General features: G+C 44.9%; 1 protein-coding gene across 1 annotated transcript in view; it reads left to right on the forward strand.

Moving 5' to 3' along the window:
* PDZD2 (PDZ domain containing 2) overlaps positions 1-19,834 on the forward strand; it is a 327,378-nt gene that overhangs the window by 47,796 nt on the left and 259,748 nt on the right. Inside the window, exon 2 of the mRNA XM_040262279.1 lies at positions 6,912-7,751. Coding sequence (XP_040118213.1) covers positions 7,276-7,751 — 476 coding nt within the window. The 5' untranslated portion in view covers positions 6,912-7,275. The remainder of the gene's footprint in view (positions 1-6,911; positions 7,752-19,834) is intronic.

Consider the following 19,834-nt stretch of genomic DNA (forward strand, 5'->3'; position numbering starts at 1 on the left):
CTACGGTACTGGAAAGATATAAAATAGCTACAATAAAAAATTTGCTTTCTAAAAAGAGGTATGGAAAACAGAGCAGTCACTGTTGTTAGCAGTGACAATGCCTTGTTCCAGTGGGAAGAACTCCTGTTCCTTGCCCTCCATGACCCTTACCTCTCTCTAGGAGTTATTCATCAGTCATTGTCTTCCAAGAACACTTCTGGGGTGGGCATGGGGAGGACACCTTCTCCAGGGCTATACACATCATCAAGTCTACTTCTTATGGATGAGAATGGCTGCAAATCAGATTGGGGTCTTTTGACAATAGAGTTCCCTCCAAGCTTAGTAGGCTTTTCTGGCCAATTCCTGATGACTTGTTTCCTTTAATTTCTCGTTTATGAGTTCTGCCCATGTCCCTACACTTAATGTCTGCTACATAATGTATGCTGCTGGTCATCGCTGAAACAGTGACCTCCAGTGGGTGATCACACCCTTGGCAGCAGCCTTACAACCTCTGTCTGATGGGGTACCACCCACCCCTTTCTAATCAAGCAGACTGTCTGCCCCCTGCCAGGGTCCAAGTGCGGGCCTCTCAGGCAGCAGATTGCAGGCTGAATGTTGAGCATGCCTTCTTAAAAGAGTGGTATTTCTTCCCATCTCACTTGCCAGCTGAGTTGAAGAACTCAGGACTTTGCTAGGACGGAAAAAGCACCACCAATATTTTAAATTTTTCCTACCAGCTTCTTAACACCACAGCTTTAGTCAACAAATCTGTGACTTTCCACTGCATAGCAGCTGCCAGATGGACTAAATACTTCATAGAACAGTGAGGGGCACCTTTTCAGCCCACAGTATCTAAGTCCTAGGCTTCTGCCTCCCTCCCTCGCTTGCTTATTTAGTTCCACATTTTAGGTTCTGTTACTTTAATTTTACTTATGTATCTATCTCTCTATCTTTTGGCCACACCACCCAGCATGCAGGATCTTAGTTCCCTGACCAAGGATTGAACCCACGCTTCTTGCAGTGGAAGCCAGAGTCTTAACCACTGGCCCACCAGGGAAGTCCCAGCTTCTGTTACTTTCAGTTTCTCCACTTTTAGGTACCACACTGTACATTCATTTGGCGTTTTGTTCAGCTAATTTGTTGGATTTTGAAAAATCCAAATAATAGTGATTAAACAACATGTAGTTGTTGTTAAGTATCTCAGTCATATACAACTCTTTGTGAGTCCATGGACTATAGCTTGCCAGGCTCCTCTGTCTGTGGGATTTCCCAGGCAAAAATACTGGGGTGGGTTACCATTTCCTTCTCCAACCAGTCTTTCCAACCCAGGGATTGAACCCATGTCTCCTGCATTGGCAGGCAGATTCTTTACCACTTGGCCACCAGGGAAGCCCTGATTAAACAGCATAGGGGGTTATTTTTTCCTTCCACTTCTGCTCTTAAGGAATGCCACTGTGAACCCCACCCAGGATTTCCACTTTCATCTCATTGGCCAGAACACTGTTGTGGAGCTCTTTGTATCTCCTCCAAGAGAGGCTGGGTAGATGGATATATCACCACACCCAAGAACATACATGAAGAAAGAGAGAAGGGTCATCAGGTAGACAGCCACAGCTTCTGACTTTACCTGCTTGTTGATCTTAGGAGGTCCGATGGTGGTGGGGCAGAGATCCCCAGGCAGGGTGCCTGGGTAAGTCCGGTGCAAGTGCAAAAGGGCAAGGTTGTCAGGAGCAGGCAGGGAGGTGCTGATGTAGAGTGGAGCAAGGCCCTGGCCCACAAGGCGGGGTTCTAGTCCTGGCTTTGTTACTTATTGTGAGAGCTCAGGCATTTAATTAGCCTCTCTGTTTCTGTTCTTTTTTCTGAGCCTTTAAAAACTGCAAACTAACAATACCCCCCTGCAGTAATGTTGGGGAAATTAAATAACTGAATCAGTGGAAAGGGCTCATTTAGAACAGTGTCTGATACATGGTTATGCTCAGAAAATGTTAGTCAGTAGCCCCTGTTGGTAAAATGGGTGCCCTTATTTTGTAAGGTGGTTGTGGGAGAATGAACAAGACAGAGAGGAAGCAGCCAGCACCGAGGACCCTTTCCCCCCCACTCCTTGTAGCCAACAGTCCTTTCTCTCCCGGCTTTAACCTCAGCATCTTTGCACTTGGGGTTCCCTCAGCAGAAACAGCCTTCCCACAGATATCCTCGCGCCTCCACCTCTCACTTCATTCAGGTCTCTTCCCCAGGGTCCTTTCCTAATCCCCTCCCATACCCGTTCCTCCAGGGCCTCTGACACTGCTGTAATTCTCTTCACAGTGCTAATCACCATGTGACCTTACCCTATTCCATGGTTACCAATGCGCCTTCCTCAGAACACAAGCTTCTTGAGGCTCAGTGGGAATGTCATCTGTTTTGCTCTGGGCTCAGCACATGATGGGCACTCACTGAACCTCTGTTGAATAAGCCAGTAGTCAATTTTTAATCCACATTGGTTTTCTTTTAAAATGTGAGTATTTTCTAAAAGTCAAAAGAGGAACCCAGTCTGGTAGGAAGGAAGACTAGATTGAGGTGGAGGAATTTGAACTTAACAGAGGTCAGAACAGGAAAATGTTTAGAAGCCAGGACAGTTGGAAGAGAGTGTTGGTACAGGACAGCCCAGTGTGAATCAGATTTTGAGGCAAGATCTGGATAAGCCAGGAGACCTCTTCACATCCCCGCCTAGGTTCAGGATTTAGCCTTGACTTTGGGCAGATGATTGGTTTCACTCAATTCAGGGTGTTTTTTTTTTTTTTCATTGTTAACCCCCTCCTCTCGCCCTGGAGAAAATTTTAATTTAATTTCAGTTCTAATACACACAATTAAATGCTATGAAATAAGTGTCAGGTGGGATTGAGGATCGCAGCAGAAAGAGGCATTAACCATTATAATCTCTAAATTTTGTGGATGATGTCACCCTGCTGAGAATACATGGCTCAGCTCAACAGAGATCCAAGAACGGTGGTCGGTTCTAACACCATATCAATAAATTAACTCAGGGATAGAAGCATTTATTTGGAATGTTAAGGCTGTCAGCTTCAAGTTACTCAGAATTAATTTAAATTATCACAGCTATTTGCTTGAGATGGGAAACTAATTGGAGAATTAAGCATGGTAGATAACAGTGAATTGCACTGTTGCAATGGCTCTCCAAGTCCACAAATTCTACTCCCTCTTAAAATGGGTTCATCTTCCAGATGAGCTTTTAGACCTTGACACATATCAGTTATGGAGGGATATTGGTATTTGTAATGATTGGCAGACTTCTGTGTCTTCTCTGTGTCAGCATTCTGTTCGCTGAGATATTTGGTACTGGATTGTTTCATGGGCTATTGTGAACATACCACATTTCTCCCAGTAGCGTTGTAAGAGCGGGTGTCTTTGCATATGCCCTGAGGCATCTCAGACCATTGCATTGGATGGGAATGCCTCTATGCCCTTTATTTGTAGAAAAACCACAAAAGGAGTCGATCAAATGGGGAGCTAGAAAGATTACTGGTAAATTCCAAGTTTTAGGTACAGAATTGAAAGGTTATATAGTTCGTGAATAACTTCAATAAGATTAACTAAGTCTCTTGATGGTGTCTGTACATTTGAAATCATTTTTCCTTTTCTGAAAACTCCACTGTCCAGAGAGTGGACTCCCAGCAGCCATGTTGATACCTTGTGACCACACCTCCTTGGCCATAACTGATGGATGGACTCCTGATGGACAAATGATCCAATCCAAGCCAATCAACTGTATTCACCGCCAATGTACTAATTAACAACTTTGGAGTTACAAAGAGCAGGAAAAAAAAGGTTTTTTTCTCTTAAGTTGTTAAAATGGTCAAATATAACATATTACAAAGATCAATGTTGTTGTTCAGTTGCTAAGTTATGTCCAACTTTTGGTGACCCCATGGACTGCAGCACTTCCGGTTTCCTTGTCCTTCACTATCTCCCAGAGTTTGCTTAAACTCATATCCATTGAATGGTTGATGCAATCCAACCATCTCATCCTCTGTCGCCCCTTCTCCTCCCGCCTTCAGTCTTTCCCAGCGTCAGGGTCCTTTCCGACGAGTCAGCTCTTCACATCAAGTGGCCAAAGTATTGGAGTTTCAGCTTCAACATCAGTCCTTCCAATGAACACCCAGGACTGATCTTCTTTAGGATGAACTGGTTTGATGTCCTTGCAGTCCAAGGGACTCTCAAGAGTCTTCTCCAGCAAAAAAGTTCGAAGGCATCAATTCTTCAGCACTCAGCCTTTTTTATGGTCCAACTCTCACATCCATACATGACTACTGGAAAAACCATAGCTTTGACTATACAGACCTTTGTCAACAAAGTGATGTCTCTGCTTTCTAATATGCTGTATAGATTTTGCTTTTATTCCAAGAAGCAAGCGTCTTTTAATTTCATGGCAAGTTTTCATTTATTTATACATCTCCCACTAGACTATGAATGCCTATAGGACAGGGAATTTACCTTTTGACAATATATTCCCAGTGCCAAGTTCAAGGTCTGTTTCTCAGTATATGTTCATATGTTAGATACATGTTGAAAAAAGTGGAAAAGAAGTGAAAGTATTAATTGCTCAGTCACATCCAACGCTTTGCGACCACATAGACTGTAGCCTGCCAGGCTCCTCTGTCAATGGGATTTCCCAGGCAAGAATCCTGGAGAGGGTAGCCATTCTCTTCTCAAGGCTATCTTCCTGAGAAGGTAGATTCTTTACTAACTGAGCCACAAAGGAAGCTGTAAACACATGTTGCATAAATACAGTCCGACATTGAGGGGAAAATTCTCTATTGCTCTTAAGTTTGGGTCTCTTCAGTCACTTATTTTCCAAATGAACATCTAACCCAATATGTTTAACTCTTGTTTTCACATGTATGGAACCATCTGAACTGTGACTAACACCTTGAATCTTTAAAATTTTAATTTTAAAGAATCTTTTAAAAAATATTTTAAATTATTGAGAGTCTACAAGGTGACAGACACTATGCTGGGGTATTGATGAACCAGACATCGTCACTGTACTTGAGAACCTCTCTGTGGAGTATGAGAAGCCTTAGAAACTATTTAACTCAACTTTCTCATTTTACAGATGGGGAAACAGAGACTCCTAAGAGTTGTTCAGCCTGATGGAAAATGTTTTGATTTATTCATAAGACTTTAATACGTCTGTGTGGAGTTACTGTTCAGTGAGAGGTGTTACTTATTTGGGCCAAAGAAATTGGTTTTTGCCTGTGTATGGATTATCTTTTCTTTGATCTTGCCTTTCTTTTTAATAGGTGCATGATTATGTAGATGATATTTACTAAGCCTTTGATTTATAAGGAACCAGTTAATAGCTGGCACTCCAGTTCTCTGGAAACTCACAGCCTACTCTACTAGAAATTTCTTTACGGTTCCTGAGGAATAAGGTCATTTATTCTTGTCGTGGCTTCTGACACCTCTCCCACTTGTTATTATTCCTTGTTAAATCACTTCCTGAGAAGGCTTGAGAATGTTTTCCATCTTAGATGGCACAGTTTATATTGACTTTCTCCAGCTGAAAGTGAAGTTCTAAGAAGAGCCTGAAAGGGGTCATTTTTCTGTGTTTACAGAGGATGGAGGTGAAAATCTCTTTGGAGGAGAAGGAGAATTGGCCAGGGAGTTCAATTAGCCTTCCACTGGGAGGGATGGATTGTGTGCTGGGCGCTTTGCATGTTTGGGCAGGGGGAGGGGAGCGGAGAGGGGATATCGCTGCCCACCCTCGCACAGGAGCCTGCGGTAGCCACGTGCAGCCTGGGGAGTCTGTCACTGAGTGAGCCACGTACCCAGGACAAACCAAGGAGTGGTCAGGGCTGCTCACCCAGAAACCTGGAGAAACATCTCTCTGCAGGAGACAGCTTTGGGTTTGGCCTCACATAGGTTGCTTTCAACAGTTTGCCAAAGAAAAAGAAGACAGGAGACTAAAAGCTGGAGGCTGTAAAGAGACATGATTCTGTCTGAATGTACATGACGAAGCCAGGACGCCAGCTAAGCTTAGGACTCACAGTGGTTTGGGGGAGAGCCACGTCTCCCTGTGGTGTTGACCGGCTCTTCCTTTTGGTCGTACTGTCGAGCAGAGTTCTGGAACGGAGAGACCTCCTGTGCATGCACTTGGGCCCATCAAGGCAAATGGACATAGATCTGAACTCCCTAGGAATGAGAGCTCTTCAGTATGTCCAGCACCCCTCTGCAGTCTTCCAGGGAGTCTTGTCACACAGACTTCAGGGTGGATGTGAGTTTGATGGGACTTGTCCTGGCAAAAGTTATCTCATTTCCTTACTGATCAGGGACATGTCCTGGGGAAGGTCAGCGTTTCAGAGTGTTCTTGTCTAGGAGAAGGGTGTGTGTGTGCATCCACGCATCTGCATGTCTGTGTGTGTGTGCGTGTGTGCATCTGTGTGTACATCTGTCTGTCTGTGTGCATCTGTTTCTGTGTGTCCCTCTGTGTGCACTCATGTATCTCTATGTGTCTGTGTCTGAATGACAGTGTATGTACACACCTATGTGTGCATCTGTGTGTACATCTGTCTGTGTGTACCTGTGTTTCTGTGTGTGCCTCTGTGTATTTGTGTGTGTCTGTGCACCTCTGTATGAATGTGTCTCTGTGTGTGCATCTCTACATGAGTGCATTTGTGCATGTGCACAACCATGCATCTGTGTATCCGTGTGCATCTGCGCATCTCTGTATGACAGTGTGTGCGTGTATTTCTGTATCAGTGTATGTGTGCATGTTCACACAGGGTGGAGGGAACACAGCAATGGGATGGGGAGGGGCACTAGGTCCCTGACTCAAAAAGCAAGCACCCTTCTTCTGCAATGCTCTCCTGCCATATGTTCGATCTGAGAAGGCTCACTGTTATAACAGGAATTTTTGTTTTTTCCCCTCCCAGGTGTGAACGAATCCAGGGGAGGTCACCCTGTCACCGCTGGAAGAACACCTCATTTCCAGGTCCTCTGCACGAGCCCGACTGTGAGATGAACCAAGCAGGGACTGGTCGGACACTTCCTTCCTTTCCTCATTGACGCTCCGGGCCCAGTGATTGTTTCCCTGTTGCTCTGATTGTGAACTGTCCTCTTCTTGCCAAAGCAAACAGCCTGGACTGGAGGAGGAGTTCCTCAGGCTTGTCTGCCAGCCTGAACATGAACGCAGGCCGAGCAGACAACAGCCCGCTTTCCCGAGGGACGTGGGGCCCCGTGGGGCCTGGCCCTCAGGAGCAGGTCCTCTCGTGATGCTGGCGCCCGGGAGTGAGCACCATGCCCATCACCCAGGACAATGCCGGGCTGCACCTGCCCCTCCTCTACCAGTGGCTGCAGAACAGCCTGCGGGAGGGCGGGGACGGCCCGGAGCAGCGCCTCTGCCAGGCGGCCATCCAGAAACTGCAGGAGTACATCAGGCTGAACTTCGCTGTGGATGAGAGCTCCATCCAGCCCGACCGCAGCCCCCCTGGGATGGAGATCTGCACGGTGTACCTCACCAAGGAGCTGGAGGACGCGGAGACTGTGGGCCTCAGTTTTGGGAACATCCCTGTGTTTGGGGACTATGGGGAAAAGCGCAGAGGGGGCAAGAAGAGGAAAACACACCAGGGCCCTGTGCTGGATGTGGGCTGCATCTGGGTGACGGAGCTGAGGAAGAACAGCCCGGCCGGGAAGAGTGGGAAGGTGCGCCTGCGGGACGAGATCCTCTCGCTGAACGGGCAGCTGATGGTCGGAGTTGATGTCAGTGGGGCCAGGTGAGTGGGGGTGCACCACCGGCAGTTGGGGACGGATGTGGGACCCTGTGGCTCACTTATGCCTGATGCTGAGGGCTGCGAGTCCTCCCGTGGTGAGAAGCCAACAGCATTTATCCTATGAATGGAAACTGCATACTCTTGAGATTTTGTGGTATTTATATGTTTGTTTTGCTTCATTCTCTCTTAGAAGACTCAAGCTCAGAGTTTTTCCTTTTTTCTCGAAACTTGGGGTAAGAAAGAAAAGAAATAGTACATGATAAGAGGATGAGAAATATTACATTGAGTTAGACCCTCTTTTATACTCAACCCAGCATCTTACTTCCAACCGGAAGGCCATAGATTGGATCCTGGGTATGTTTCCATCTGCCTGTCCCTATGACCTTTGCCACCAACTCACAATTCAGAAGGCTCTTGAGATGCTTAGAAATGTCTTTAGACCACCACCCTGCCGTTTTCTCGTCCTGGGAAGATCCCCTTGGATCTTATCTTAATGAACTTATTTCTGTTTTCTACCCATGTGGCCACTTACCATGGCAGTAAGTTACGGTTGGACTGTTTTGTTGTTTCTTGAGTGAATTATGGTCCCCAAGACCACCTTCAGCTTCTATGATTCACTAGGAGAACTCACAGAACTCAGAAAAGCTATTATACTCATGGTTATAGTTTTATTACAATGAAAGCAATCAGATTAAAATCAACAAAGGCACATAGAATCCAGGAGAGACCAGGAGTAAGCTTCCAGTTGCCCTCTCCTGGTAGAGTTATACAGAAGTACTCAATTCTCCCAGCAACAATGTGTGACAACATATATGGGGGCTAGTTAGTCACCTAGACACCCCAAGCCTGTGTAGCTGACCTTTGTTACTAAGTATCCAGTCCTTCCAGAAGTCAAACTATAGTACATGGTCCGAGGCCCCCACCAGAGATCACATTATTAGCATAAACTATCTGGTGTGGCCGGAGGCCTCAGGTATTCAATGACGCTCTTTGTTGCTGTTCAGTCGCCCAGTCATGTCCGACTCTTTGCAACCCCATGGACTGCAGCTCACCAGGCTTCCCTGACCTCCACTGTCTCCCAGAGTTTGCTCAGACTCGTGAAATAGGAAACAGGCCTGTGGGTGCTCTAAGATGCACCCAGGATTTTTTTAGTCAAGTATGGTAAGACATGCAGACAGAGGAACAACTGTCACGAAGGAAGGAGTTTATAGCCCAGGTGCCTAGAGGCAGGAGGCACACGCAGAGCCACAGGGGGAGGCACCAGCCCTGGTAGGAGGCTGAGGGTGGGAGGGGAGAACAGGGCCCAAAGCCTTTATTAGGGGTTTCCAGGGAGAGGCTGGGTGAGACGCGGTAGGCACACTGAGGAACCTTAGGAGAGGATAGCTGTAGTAATTTCGGCCAGCCCTGAGCTATAGGGGTGGTCTCCAGTTGTCCAGTACCTGACCCCGGCTAATTTAGACAGGGGAATAGAGACTTGATATGTGGTGGTGCTGGTGGTGGTTTAGTTGCTAAGTTGCGTCTGACTCTTGTGACCACGCGGACTGTAGCCTGCCTGGCTCTTCCGTCCATGGGATTCTCTAGGAAAGAATACTGGAGTGGGTTGCCACTTTTCCAGGCATGATATGTGAGAGTTGGTTATAAGAGACAGTTGGGATCTGGGCTCTGGACTGGTTGGTTAGTATTATTGATATCAAAGGCACACTCCTCAAGAGAGTTGTTTGCTAGCTCTAGGAGTTAGCTGCCCCTGATGGATAGGAAGGGCAGTCTCTCCAGGATCAAGTCTCCAAATGCCAGAGCACCAAGAATAAAGGAGCTAAGGGAACAGCCAGTATACTACTGGGCTCTGAATATTTTCCATGGCTAAGGGAGTAAATCCTCCAAACAAAACTTTCTCACTAGGCAACAGTCACGGCTCTGAAATTCCCTTCTCTAAGGGGCTGTTTTGTGTAGGCCAGGTGATGAAGGGCTAGGTGAAAGATGGTCCTCAGGTATAGGCGTGGAAGAAGGAGAAGGCCAAAACCCTCTGCTTAGTCTTCAAGGCATTATAAAAGGGAATCAGGCAATGAGACAAGGGCTCCTGGAGTCCTGGTCTCCCAGTGCCCAGAACAACCAGGACATTTACAAGACAGGAGAGAAAAAGACTGGGTTGATTTTTCAGGATTGCCTCCTTAGTTCTCTGGCATCAGTTCAGTTCAGTTCAGTCGCTCAGTCGTGTCCGACTCTTTGCGACCCCATGAATTGCAGCATGCCAGGCCTCCCTGTCCATCACCAACTCCAAGAGTTCACCTTCTCCTCCTGCGCCCTATCCCTCCCAGCATCAAAGTCTTTTCCAATGAGTCAACTCTTCGCATGAGGTGGCCAAAGTACTGGAGTTTCAGCTTTAGCATCATTCCTTCCAAAGAACACCCAGGGCTGATCTCTTTTAGAATGGACTGGTTGGATCTCCTTGCAGTCCAAGGGACTCTCAGGAGTCTTCTCCAACACCACAGTTCAAAAGCATCAATTCTTCGGCGCTCAGCTTTCTTCACAGTCCAACTCTCACATCCATACATGACCACTGGAAAAACCATAGCCTTGACTAGATGGACCTTTGTTGGCAAAGTAATGTCTCTGCTTTTCAATATACTATCTAGGTTGGTCATAACTTTTCTTCTAAGGAGTAAACGCCTTTTAATTTCATGGCTGCAGTCACCATCTGCAGTGATTTTGGACCCCAAAAAAATAAAGTCTGACACTGTTTCCCCATCTATTTCCCATGAATTGATGGGACCAGATACCATGATCTTCGTTTTCTGAATGTTGAGCTTTTAGCCAACTTTTTCACTCTCCTCTTTCACTTTCATCAAGAGGCTTTTGAGTTCCTCTTCACTTTCTGCCATAAAGGTGGTGTCATCTGCATATCTGAGGTTATTGATATTTCTCCCAGCAATCTTGATTCCAGCTTGTGCTTCTTCCAGCCCAGCATTTCTCATGATGTACTCTGCATATAAGTTAAATAAGCAGGGTGGCAAAATACAGCCTTGAGGTGCTCCTTTTCCTATTTGGAACTAGTCTGTTGTTCCATGTCCAATTCTAACTGTTGCTTCCTGACCTGCATATATATAGGTTTCTCAAGAGGCAAGTCAGGTGGTCTGGTATTCCCATCTCTTTCAGAATTTTCCACAGTTTATTGTGATCCAAACAGTCAAAGGCTTTGGCATATTCAATAAAGCAGAAATAGATGTTTTTCTGGAACTCTCTTGCTTTTTTTATGATCCAGCAGATGTTGGCAATTTGATCTCTGGTTCCTCTGCCTTTTCTAAAACCAGCTTGAACATCTGGAAGTTCACGGTTCATGTATTGCTGAAGCCTGGCTTGGAGAATTTTGAGCATTACTTTACTAGCATGAATTATAACGAAAACCATTTATTGAAGAGTTATGGCTCTAGACACTCTCTACCACCACTGTCATTTAATATCTACTACAACTCTATATAAGGGCTTACCCGGTGGCTCAGATGGTAAAGAATCTGCCTGCAATGCGGGAGACCAGGGTTTGATCCCTGGGTTGGGAAGATCACTTGGAGAAGGAAATGGCAACCCACTCCAATATTCTTGCCTGGAGAATTCCCTGGACAGTTCATAGGCTTGCAAAGGATCTGAAGTGGCTGAGCATGAACAGGAGCCCAACTCTGTAAGGGACAGCTTTAGATGAAAACCTTTACCACAGAGAGGGCATTCGGCTTATACAAGGTCACCTGAGAAAGAGGCAGAACCAACTGTGAACTTGAGCCTAGCCGCCGCCACAGTCTGTGCTCTTGAGCCCTGTCCTATACCACCCCAAATCTCAGGTCCTTGTCATGCCGTCTGGTGCTCAATTTCATGGATGGTTTACAGCTTCACAAAGTACCTCCTCGACATAATCATAGACAAAAGGGCAGTAAGTGACAAGAACAAACTCTAAGGCTTTCACTTCCCCAAATGGACAAGGAAAACAGAAGCCACTCCATGTTTTCCCCTACCACCTCTTATGTAAGGAACTCAATTTTCATATAAACTTCCTTTGGCAAACTTACATCCAGCCTGAACTTGAGGACTAGAAGCACTTTGAGATTAAGTGTCAAGGAGCTGAAAGTGTTTTGAATATTCTCAGGATATCCTTTTTCACTCTTTGTAACTTAACTGTTTGCTTCAACACCAGATTTCCCCACATACCTATGTAGGTTTTGTCCTAAAAAAGTGGTGAGTGGGAATTTGGTTCTGCAGAAACCCCAGTGTACCTTCTCTCCCCATCTGCAGACAGCCCCTCAGTGACTGTACATTCACCATTACTTGTAAGCAACAGATTTCAGGTGTCAACACACTAATTTCCCTATTCCCCCCCCCCAACAGGACAAGTTAGAATATCACTTGGAATAATAATAAGAGGCATGCTTTGGGGGCAAGCCATTCTGCCCCTTCTCTTGAATTTGATGTTGAATTCAAAAATCCCTTAGATGATGTTATGGGCTGAATTATGTGCCATGCCCCTCCAGATTCACCTGTTGAAGTCCTATCCTCCTCCCCACCCAGTACCTGAGAACGTGGCTTTATTTGGAAGTAGGGTTGCTGCAGATGTATTTAGTGAAGATGAGGCCCTATGGGAATAGTGTCGGCGCCTGGGCCAGTACGACTAGCATCCTTATATAAAAGGCAGATCTGGGGACACAGACATGCACACAAGGAGAATGTCATGTGAAGGTTGGGGTCAGGCTGCCACAAGACAAGGATCTACCAGAAGTTAAGAAGTTCTATAGGGTCTATGGGGTCACAAAGAGTTGGACAGTACTTAGTGATTGAACAACAACAACAAGAGAGGGACCTGGAACAGATATTTCTCCCGTACTCAGAGGGAGTGTAGCTCTGCCAACACCTTGATCTTGGACTTTTAGTGCCAGAACTAAAAGACAAATTTCTGTTGCTTTGGCTACTTGGTTTGTGGTACTTTACTGTGACAGCTCTAGCAAACTAACACACGTGATATTTCAACCCTGTCACCTACGGCTGGTCAGTTATTCAAACAATTTCCTCCCTGACAAGGTCACTCTGGAAACGTTAGAGCATTGTGGTTGTTTTTGGAAGAGGACACTCTGAAAATTGTGTGTGGGTTAAGTGTGGGAGGAGCAGGTGCAAAATGTAGAAGATGAGCTCATGGGTGGCTTATTTTAAAAATTAGCTTAGGGTCAGTTTGGAAAGATCATCCCTGCAGGAAGAGCAGAGGATTCACGGCCATGGGTCTGACACCCATCTGCACCCCTAGAACCATTTTCAGAGCTTAACCTGAGAGCATCCCAAACTTATCCCCAAACCTCAGATGTATTTAGTGAAGACTGACACTCCCAAGGTCTGCAGTTTGCTTCCAGGCTCCCCGAGTAGCTCTGGGAACCCCTCATTCTTTTGAGTCACGGTGGAGTGAACTTCTTGAGAATTTTCTGAGGTGGGGAGGGGTACTAGTAGTGGGTGCTGTCACATGCCGCATCTTGCAGGCATGGCTGGTAAACACATGGAGGAAAGCTTTTGTTTGCAAGTCTATCATACCTACTCTGGGGAAAATGAGGTTTTCTGGAATGTTCTATTTATATCTTTTTGGTGAAGGGAGAACTGGGAAGATTTTTTTACATTATTTCCTACAAGGAATACTTTGTAACCCCAGTCCCTCCCCCCCATCCCTCCCTCCCCTAGCTTTCTATAAGTAAACCAGATCTGTTCCCTGAGGACAGATTGTTCCAAATTGGTAACAAGATGTGGAATTAATTAAAATACAACCCACACACCAAAACAAAAACAAGTAGCCTTTTCTGAAAAGTAAAAGGGCCCATGTTCCACTGAAAATGTACTTTTTCAGGGTATCAAACTCAACTGGACTGTTTGGTACATGAGTGAATATGAGCAGGGCAGCACAGTGCAGAGAACACATGGGCCTGGGCGAGGCGGATCTGGCTTCTAGACCCGTGTGCTGGCCGTGTGGGCGAATGACCTCAGCCATGCGAGGCTGATGCTGTCCCCAGCGGGGTCGTTTCGTGGGTGAGATAAGATTTACTTGATGTCCTGAATAGGCCTCTGGCACGTGTCGATGTTCAGTCAAAGGTAGCTTTTCACATTCTTCCTGGTCAGCCTCAGGCGATCTGAACCCAGGGCACAGCCTGAACAAGGAAAAGGCCTTTGAGTTTGAAGGGCAGCATCCGTGGGCGTGCTTAGTTGCTCGGTCGTGTCTGACTCTGTGCAACGCCCCCATGGACTGTAGCCCCCCAGGCTCCTCTGTCCATGGGGATTCTCCAGGCAAGAATACTGGAGTGGGTTGCCATGCCCTCCTCCAGGGGATCTTCCCGACCCAGGGATCGAACCCAGGTCTCTGGCATTGCAGATGGATTCTCTACCCTCTGAGTCACCAGGGAAGCTCTTAAAGGGCAGAGAAGAGCCTAAAACTCTAGGAGTTTGCTCAGCAGGAATAAAGAGTAATCTTCAACCCAGAAATCAGGGTAATATTCAAACTCTGAGTGACCGGTAATGGTGTGGGTATCAGCCTGTAGGAAACGATGCTGGTGCCTGCAGGAGAGGGTCCTGGAGCCCCTCAGGGCCAGACCGCACCTTTGAGTTACTGGGGTGTGAGATACATACATGATCCACGGAGAGGGGCCAGGGTACTGGGCTGGCAGGAGGACCCGGGGAGCTTAGGGCCATTGGCCAACTGAGACAGGAGAATTACTCCTGGGCTGACTAGCTGGATGTCAGCCCTGGCCAGAGGTAACCTTCAGCTCAGTACCACTGCCTTTAAATTGTGTGTAAAATTAAATTTAGGGTTGTTACAAGCTCAGACTCTGGTTACCCATGGCAACCCCGAGTTCTCTCTAGGTTATAGCAGATTTTAAACAGAGTGTCAGGAGGCTGCTAGAAGGTGTTACTTGGAGAAATGACTGTAGGTAGTGATGTAGGAGACTGCAGGAAGGAAGAATTGCCAATTATAGCTTTATAATGTAGTCTCTGGGGCCATTACACACAAGGGTCCTGCTGCCTACCTGAATATGCCCATAGGCACCCAGTACTCTATTGGAGACTGTATATATAGTAAGAGGTAGTCATCCTGATGACCTAGAACATTCAGGAAAGGTTAAATTATATTCAGTTTGCCATTTAAGGAGCCAGAGAAGCGTGTAATACACTTCTGAGAGATTTCCATTACAGAAGGTTAAAAGAAAAACAAGTTTCAGCATTTAAAATTCAATTATCTGGAAACTTCATCAAGTGGAACAGCCCATTCCCCAAGGATGCGGTGTCAATGGAGCGTTGCAAGGGCCTTACATTCGTGCCCACTTCATTCTTCTCTGCCTGCTTCCCCCACGTGCTGTTTCAATTCATGTCATGCTTTCTGGAAGGCAGCCCAGATTTCATCCAAGTCCTATTTTCTCATTGTACCGAGCAGGAAACTAAGGTTCTGGGAGGAGGTTTCCCGGGGTCAAGAGCAAGGACCAGAATTCAGGGCCTCTGACTCAAATTCTAGAACTTTTTATTCAACACTATAGTAACCAATGAAATTAGATTTCTTTTCTTTTTTTTTTTTGCACTTTACTGTTGGTTGTAAGATACAAATTGAAAATCACATTTTCCTGCATATTTCTACATCCATTCTCTAAACGGATGGTAGTTACATCTAGAACCTTCCTTCTCAACAAGAGTTTAACTCTTAGCAGCTTCATCAGTGTGTAAGTGATGGCCATCGGACTGAGCTTTCCCTCAGGTCTTCCACACGCTTTCTGGGCAAGGCTGTGGACCATCCTCTGCCATTGCCTGCCACCTTGTGGTTGAAATCAAGCACGCCACTAAGGAGCTTTAGTCAAGCTTATTATTAGGCTGTGCGGGTTTCTCAGCTGCGCTGTTAGGATGTTTCCAGCCTTCAGAGCTCTCTTCTAGAATGGGAACATCTGAGCCATCCCTAAGCATAAGGTGACTCAAGCACCATTCCCCTCCTCTGGGTGCCTGGTCTCCTCATGCTGCCCCCAAGAGGTGCCCCATCCTGGCTCCCCCCCAGGGCAACCCCTCCCCACTACACTCAGAGCCCTTGTCCCCTACAAGTAGACAAGTAGCTGATCTGATAAACCTACTCGTGCTTAGCTCTTGGTGACAGATGGTGGGGGGAAGTTGTCCATCCCCAGCCCAACTCAAGTCTGGAATCAGAAAGCCTCAGGGGAGGGTGAGTAGCAGGCAAAGCCAATGGGGTGGATTCCTTCAGAAGCCTAGCGTCTTTGTGCACCCTCAATCACAGCCTGTAGGTAACTCCAGGGCCACTTACAGAGCATATTTTCAAGGTTTGTTTGTTCTTTTTTTTTTTTTTTAATTGAAGGGTAATTGCTTTACAGTGTTGTAGTGGTCTCTGCCACACTACAATGTGAATAAATATATATATAATATACATATAAATATATTATTTATATTTATGTATAATTTTATATTTTATATGTATGTATATATAGTATTTATATGGTTATATAAATATATATATTAAAATAATATGTATTTATATAATTATACTGATTAATATCTATCAGTCATAATTATATATATACCTATATATATATATATATATATATATACCTATATATATATATCTCCCCTCCCTGGGTCTGTTCTTGTGAGGGGAGAGATTACATTAAAAGAGCCACTTTCTATGATTTAAAGAGGTTGCAGAGCTCCATTCAGAGAAGCTCTTTAACTTCAGCCCAGTAACCTGCTTCTCTTGGTAGCCCTATCAGAGTTGCTACTGGAGGACTGATTTCAACCGTGGGAGATGAAAAACCCAAGTATTCTACTTGAGACACTCGCTTTGAAACTCTTAGCTGTACTTTTGAGAATCGTTGTAACTGTAAACCAGAAAGAGAAAGAAATGCTGGGAGCATCTCAGTGTGATCATAGTGCTACCAGCCTGACTTCATATCCTTCTCTCTCTGGACACTCTGGGGCCATTTTCCAGAATTTTGACTCCTACTTCATTGTAGGTCCAGATATTAAATGAGTGATAAATATTTTTATTCTCTCATTTTAAGCACCAGATGCCCTGAAGAGGTTTTTTTTCTTTTTCCTAAAGGTGATTGTCCAAGCTTCAGCACCTGTTTCAGCCCTTGTCCCTCTTTGGTCTTCTGGAATGGAGACAGATGACCACATGGCCTGGCTTAGATGTCCCTAATTAACCTGTTTGCCAAGCCCAGAGGTTCAAAGACTTGAATCCCTGTGTTTTGGGGTCCACCTAGTGGTTGCTGCCTGCTTGTAGGGGACAATATAATCTGATATTATCAGGACACATATGCATGTGTATGTGCAGTGTATGTTTTTTGCAATTTATGATAAAACATGGGGCTCCCCTGGTAGCTTGGCTGGTAAAGAATCTGCCTGCAATGCAGGAGACCCTGGCTCAGTTCCTGGGTTGGAAAGATGCCCTGGAGAAGGGATAGGACTCCAGTATTCTTGGGCTTCCCTGCTGGCTCAGATAGTAAAGAACCGGCCTGCAATGCAGGAGACCTGGGTTTGATCCCTGCATCGGGAAGATCCCCTGGAGGAGGGCATGGCAACTCACTCCAGTATCGTTGCCTGGAGAAGCCCCGACAACAGAGGAGCCTGGTGAGCTACTGTCCATGAGGTCGCAAAGAGTCAGACACGACCAAGTGACTAAGCCTACAGCACAAAACATGGGTTTTCAAAAGCTACATAGATGTCTTCGTGAGATTATTCTTTGTCTTTCTCCAAAGATTTTGAGAGTGTGAGTTGTTATGCTATTTAAAATAAATGATGTGGAGATGTCACTGTTAGTGGCATTTTGGATGATGGGGCTTTCTAATGTTGAAATGGACAGAGCAACACCCAAAGGTGTGAGTATCTGGGTCTTTTGTACCTCTGGGTCACAGACAGCTAGAGGCAGGGGTGTCAGCGATAGTCTAATTAGCTGGCTTATCCCACCAGAAAAAAGAATGATTCTATCATTTATAACATCTCTTGGGCTTAAATTTAGCCTTTCCAGGTCTGGGGGATGGCAGAGGGAGATGGTGGGCTAGGCTTTTTCCCAAGCTGAAGTGTGTGTTTGCTGTGCCCTTAAGCTGGACTTGAAGGCTAGTCCTTTTAAATGGGGCTGGGATTTATTATGAAACTTTTGACCTTTGGGGACACAGATATACTTTCACAAATGTCCCTGAAGGAGGTCTGAACTATTATCAGGGGAAGAGGAAGTAGGTGTCTTTAAAGACTCAAGCTCCATTAAGTACAGGTCTCTATTAAACTGCACGGCAAGTCTGGAGGGTTTCCCCTGACTCAAAGGTTTTATTTAGTCTGCATGTGCATTGCTGGGAGGTCCCTGTCTGACCCAGCAGAATGGGCAGAGAGGGCATCAATGGTAGTCACTGGAAATGGTTCTTGCTCTAGAAAGTTCGTCATCCAGGTGGGATGAGAAGATCCATGGGGGAAGGGAAAAAGATATTAACCTCTCAGGACATATTTTTGTCTTAAAAAAATAAGAAATTGAGCTTGGCTAATATTTTAGATATGAGTTGACATTGGCGTCCTTAATCTGTATGTCAGACCCTAGGAGGGTCCCATGTCCTGTGTGTTATATGACATATCCTGAGGGAAGAGATTGTGACCCACAAAGCCCTGCTCATTGATTAATTCACTTTTAACTCATTTCAAGGATCTGTAGCTTATGTAGGCTCACTCAGAGAAGTAGGCTTATGAATTAAAGTACGTATTTTGTTGGATTTAAGTTAACTTTACCAAATGAACAGATAAACTAAAATTCTTGAGGGGCTAAAAAAGAAGATTAAAGATAATCAATGCAGGTGCAAGCAAACCATAAGAAAATGGTTGGGTTGACCCTTGCTTTACTGCTGATATGTGCTCAACCACATTTTAAGTTAAACCAATGACAGTCTATTCAGATTGACAACAAATCAGACAAAAAAATTAAAGGTCAAAGCTTTTGAAAGACTATGTGAAATACAAATTTCCAGGCTCTGTTATTAAAGAAAAACCTCAGCATAAGCATAGATTGTGCCTTGAGATAATTCCTAATGATGGTATAAGGCCATGATAATTAGCAAGATATTTAAAATCTAAATATTAACCACATGAACACAAATAATGTTAAATGTTTTAGCAATGTTAAAAACTATGCAGTGCTAAATCTAGTCCAGAATATTACTAAACTGAATATTTTAAGAGCCTCTTTGAAATTTCTTTTTACTTAATTGCTTATGGCAAAAAGTCACACGCCATGAGGAAAACATTCATTCTTACTGATGCAATTTTTTAAAGAGCTAAAATAATATATGGAAAACAATATAGCTATACTATAAAATACCCAACTTTGTCAGCAAATTCTGCTGGAAGGTGCACAGAAACCTTGCTGAAGTTTTAAAGAAACAGTTTGCCTTGTGGCAGTTTGCTGTGCGGCTGGAAATAAAGCATGGCTGATTCTCACATGTTCCAAATAAGGGTATTTGCTGGGTTCTGCTTCCGTAATGTGATAGGACACCTACTTATTCGTGAGTCACTAAAGAAAAGAGGTACCAGAAAAGATATATTTTCAAAAGGCAATGACTTCTTTAGTTAAAATAATGCTTTGTGGAGAACTTATATAAGGTAACAGCTGCTTTGATTCAAATTTTAAATTCAGGGTAAGGTTATAAAAATAGGCCAGAACATGAAAGTGATTCACTGCATTGGTCCTAGGAAAGTTGAGACAGCAAAGAAGCTAAAGTCAGAAGTGCCAAAAATGCTAAAGAATGTCATCAGTTTGGTTAATTTTGTAAAAAGAAGACTTTTAAAAGTAGTGGAATTTTTATTCTTCTCTGTACTAAGATGGGGAATGACCGTGGAAGTGTTTTACTCCGTAGAGGTCTGATGTTTATCTTGAGGCAAAGCATTTAGAGTAATCCAACTTTCAAGATGGCTGTGCAGTATTTTCCTTCTACAAAAAAGACAGTTGTTTCAAATTTGCCCACTTTATCTATGAACAAGTAGTTTTCAATGGCCTGCTTCCTGGAGGCTATTTCTGCAAGCACACACACACATAATCTGTCTTTCCAAGG

The sequence above is a fragment of the Oryx dammah genome, unplaced genomic scaffold (assembly GCF_014754425.2).
Source record: "Oryx dammah isolate SB20612 unplaced genomic scaffold, SCBI_Odam_1.1 HiC_scaffold_20, whole genome shotgun sequence".
In the NCBI taxonomy this organism is placed as follows: domain Eukaryota; kingdom Metazoa; phylum Chordata; class Mammalia; order Artiodactyla; family Bovidae; genus Oryx; species Oryx dammah.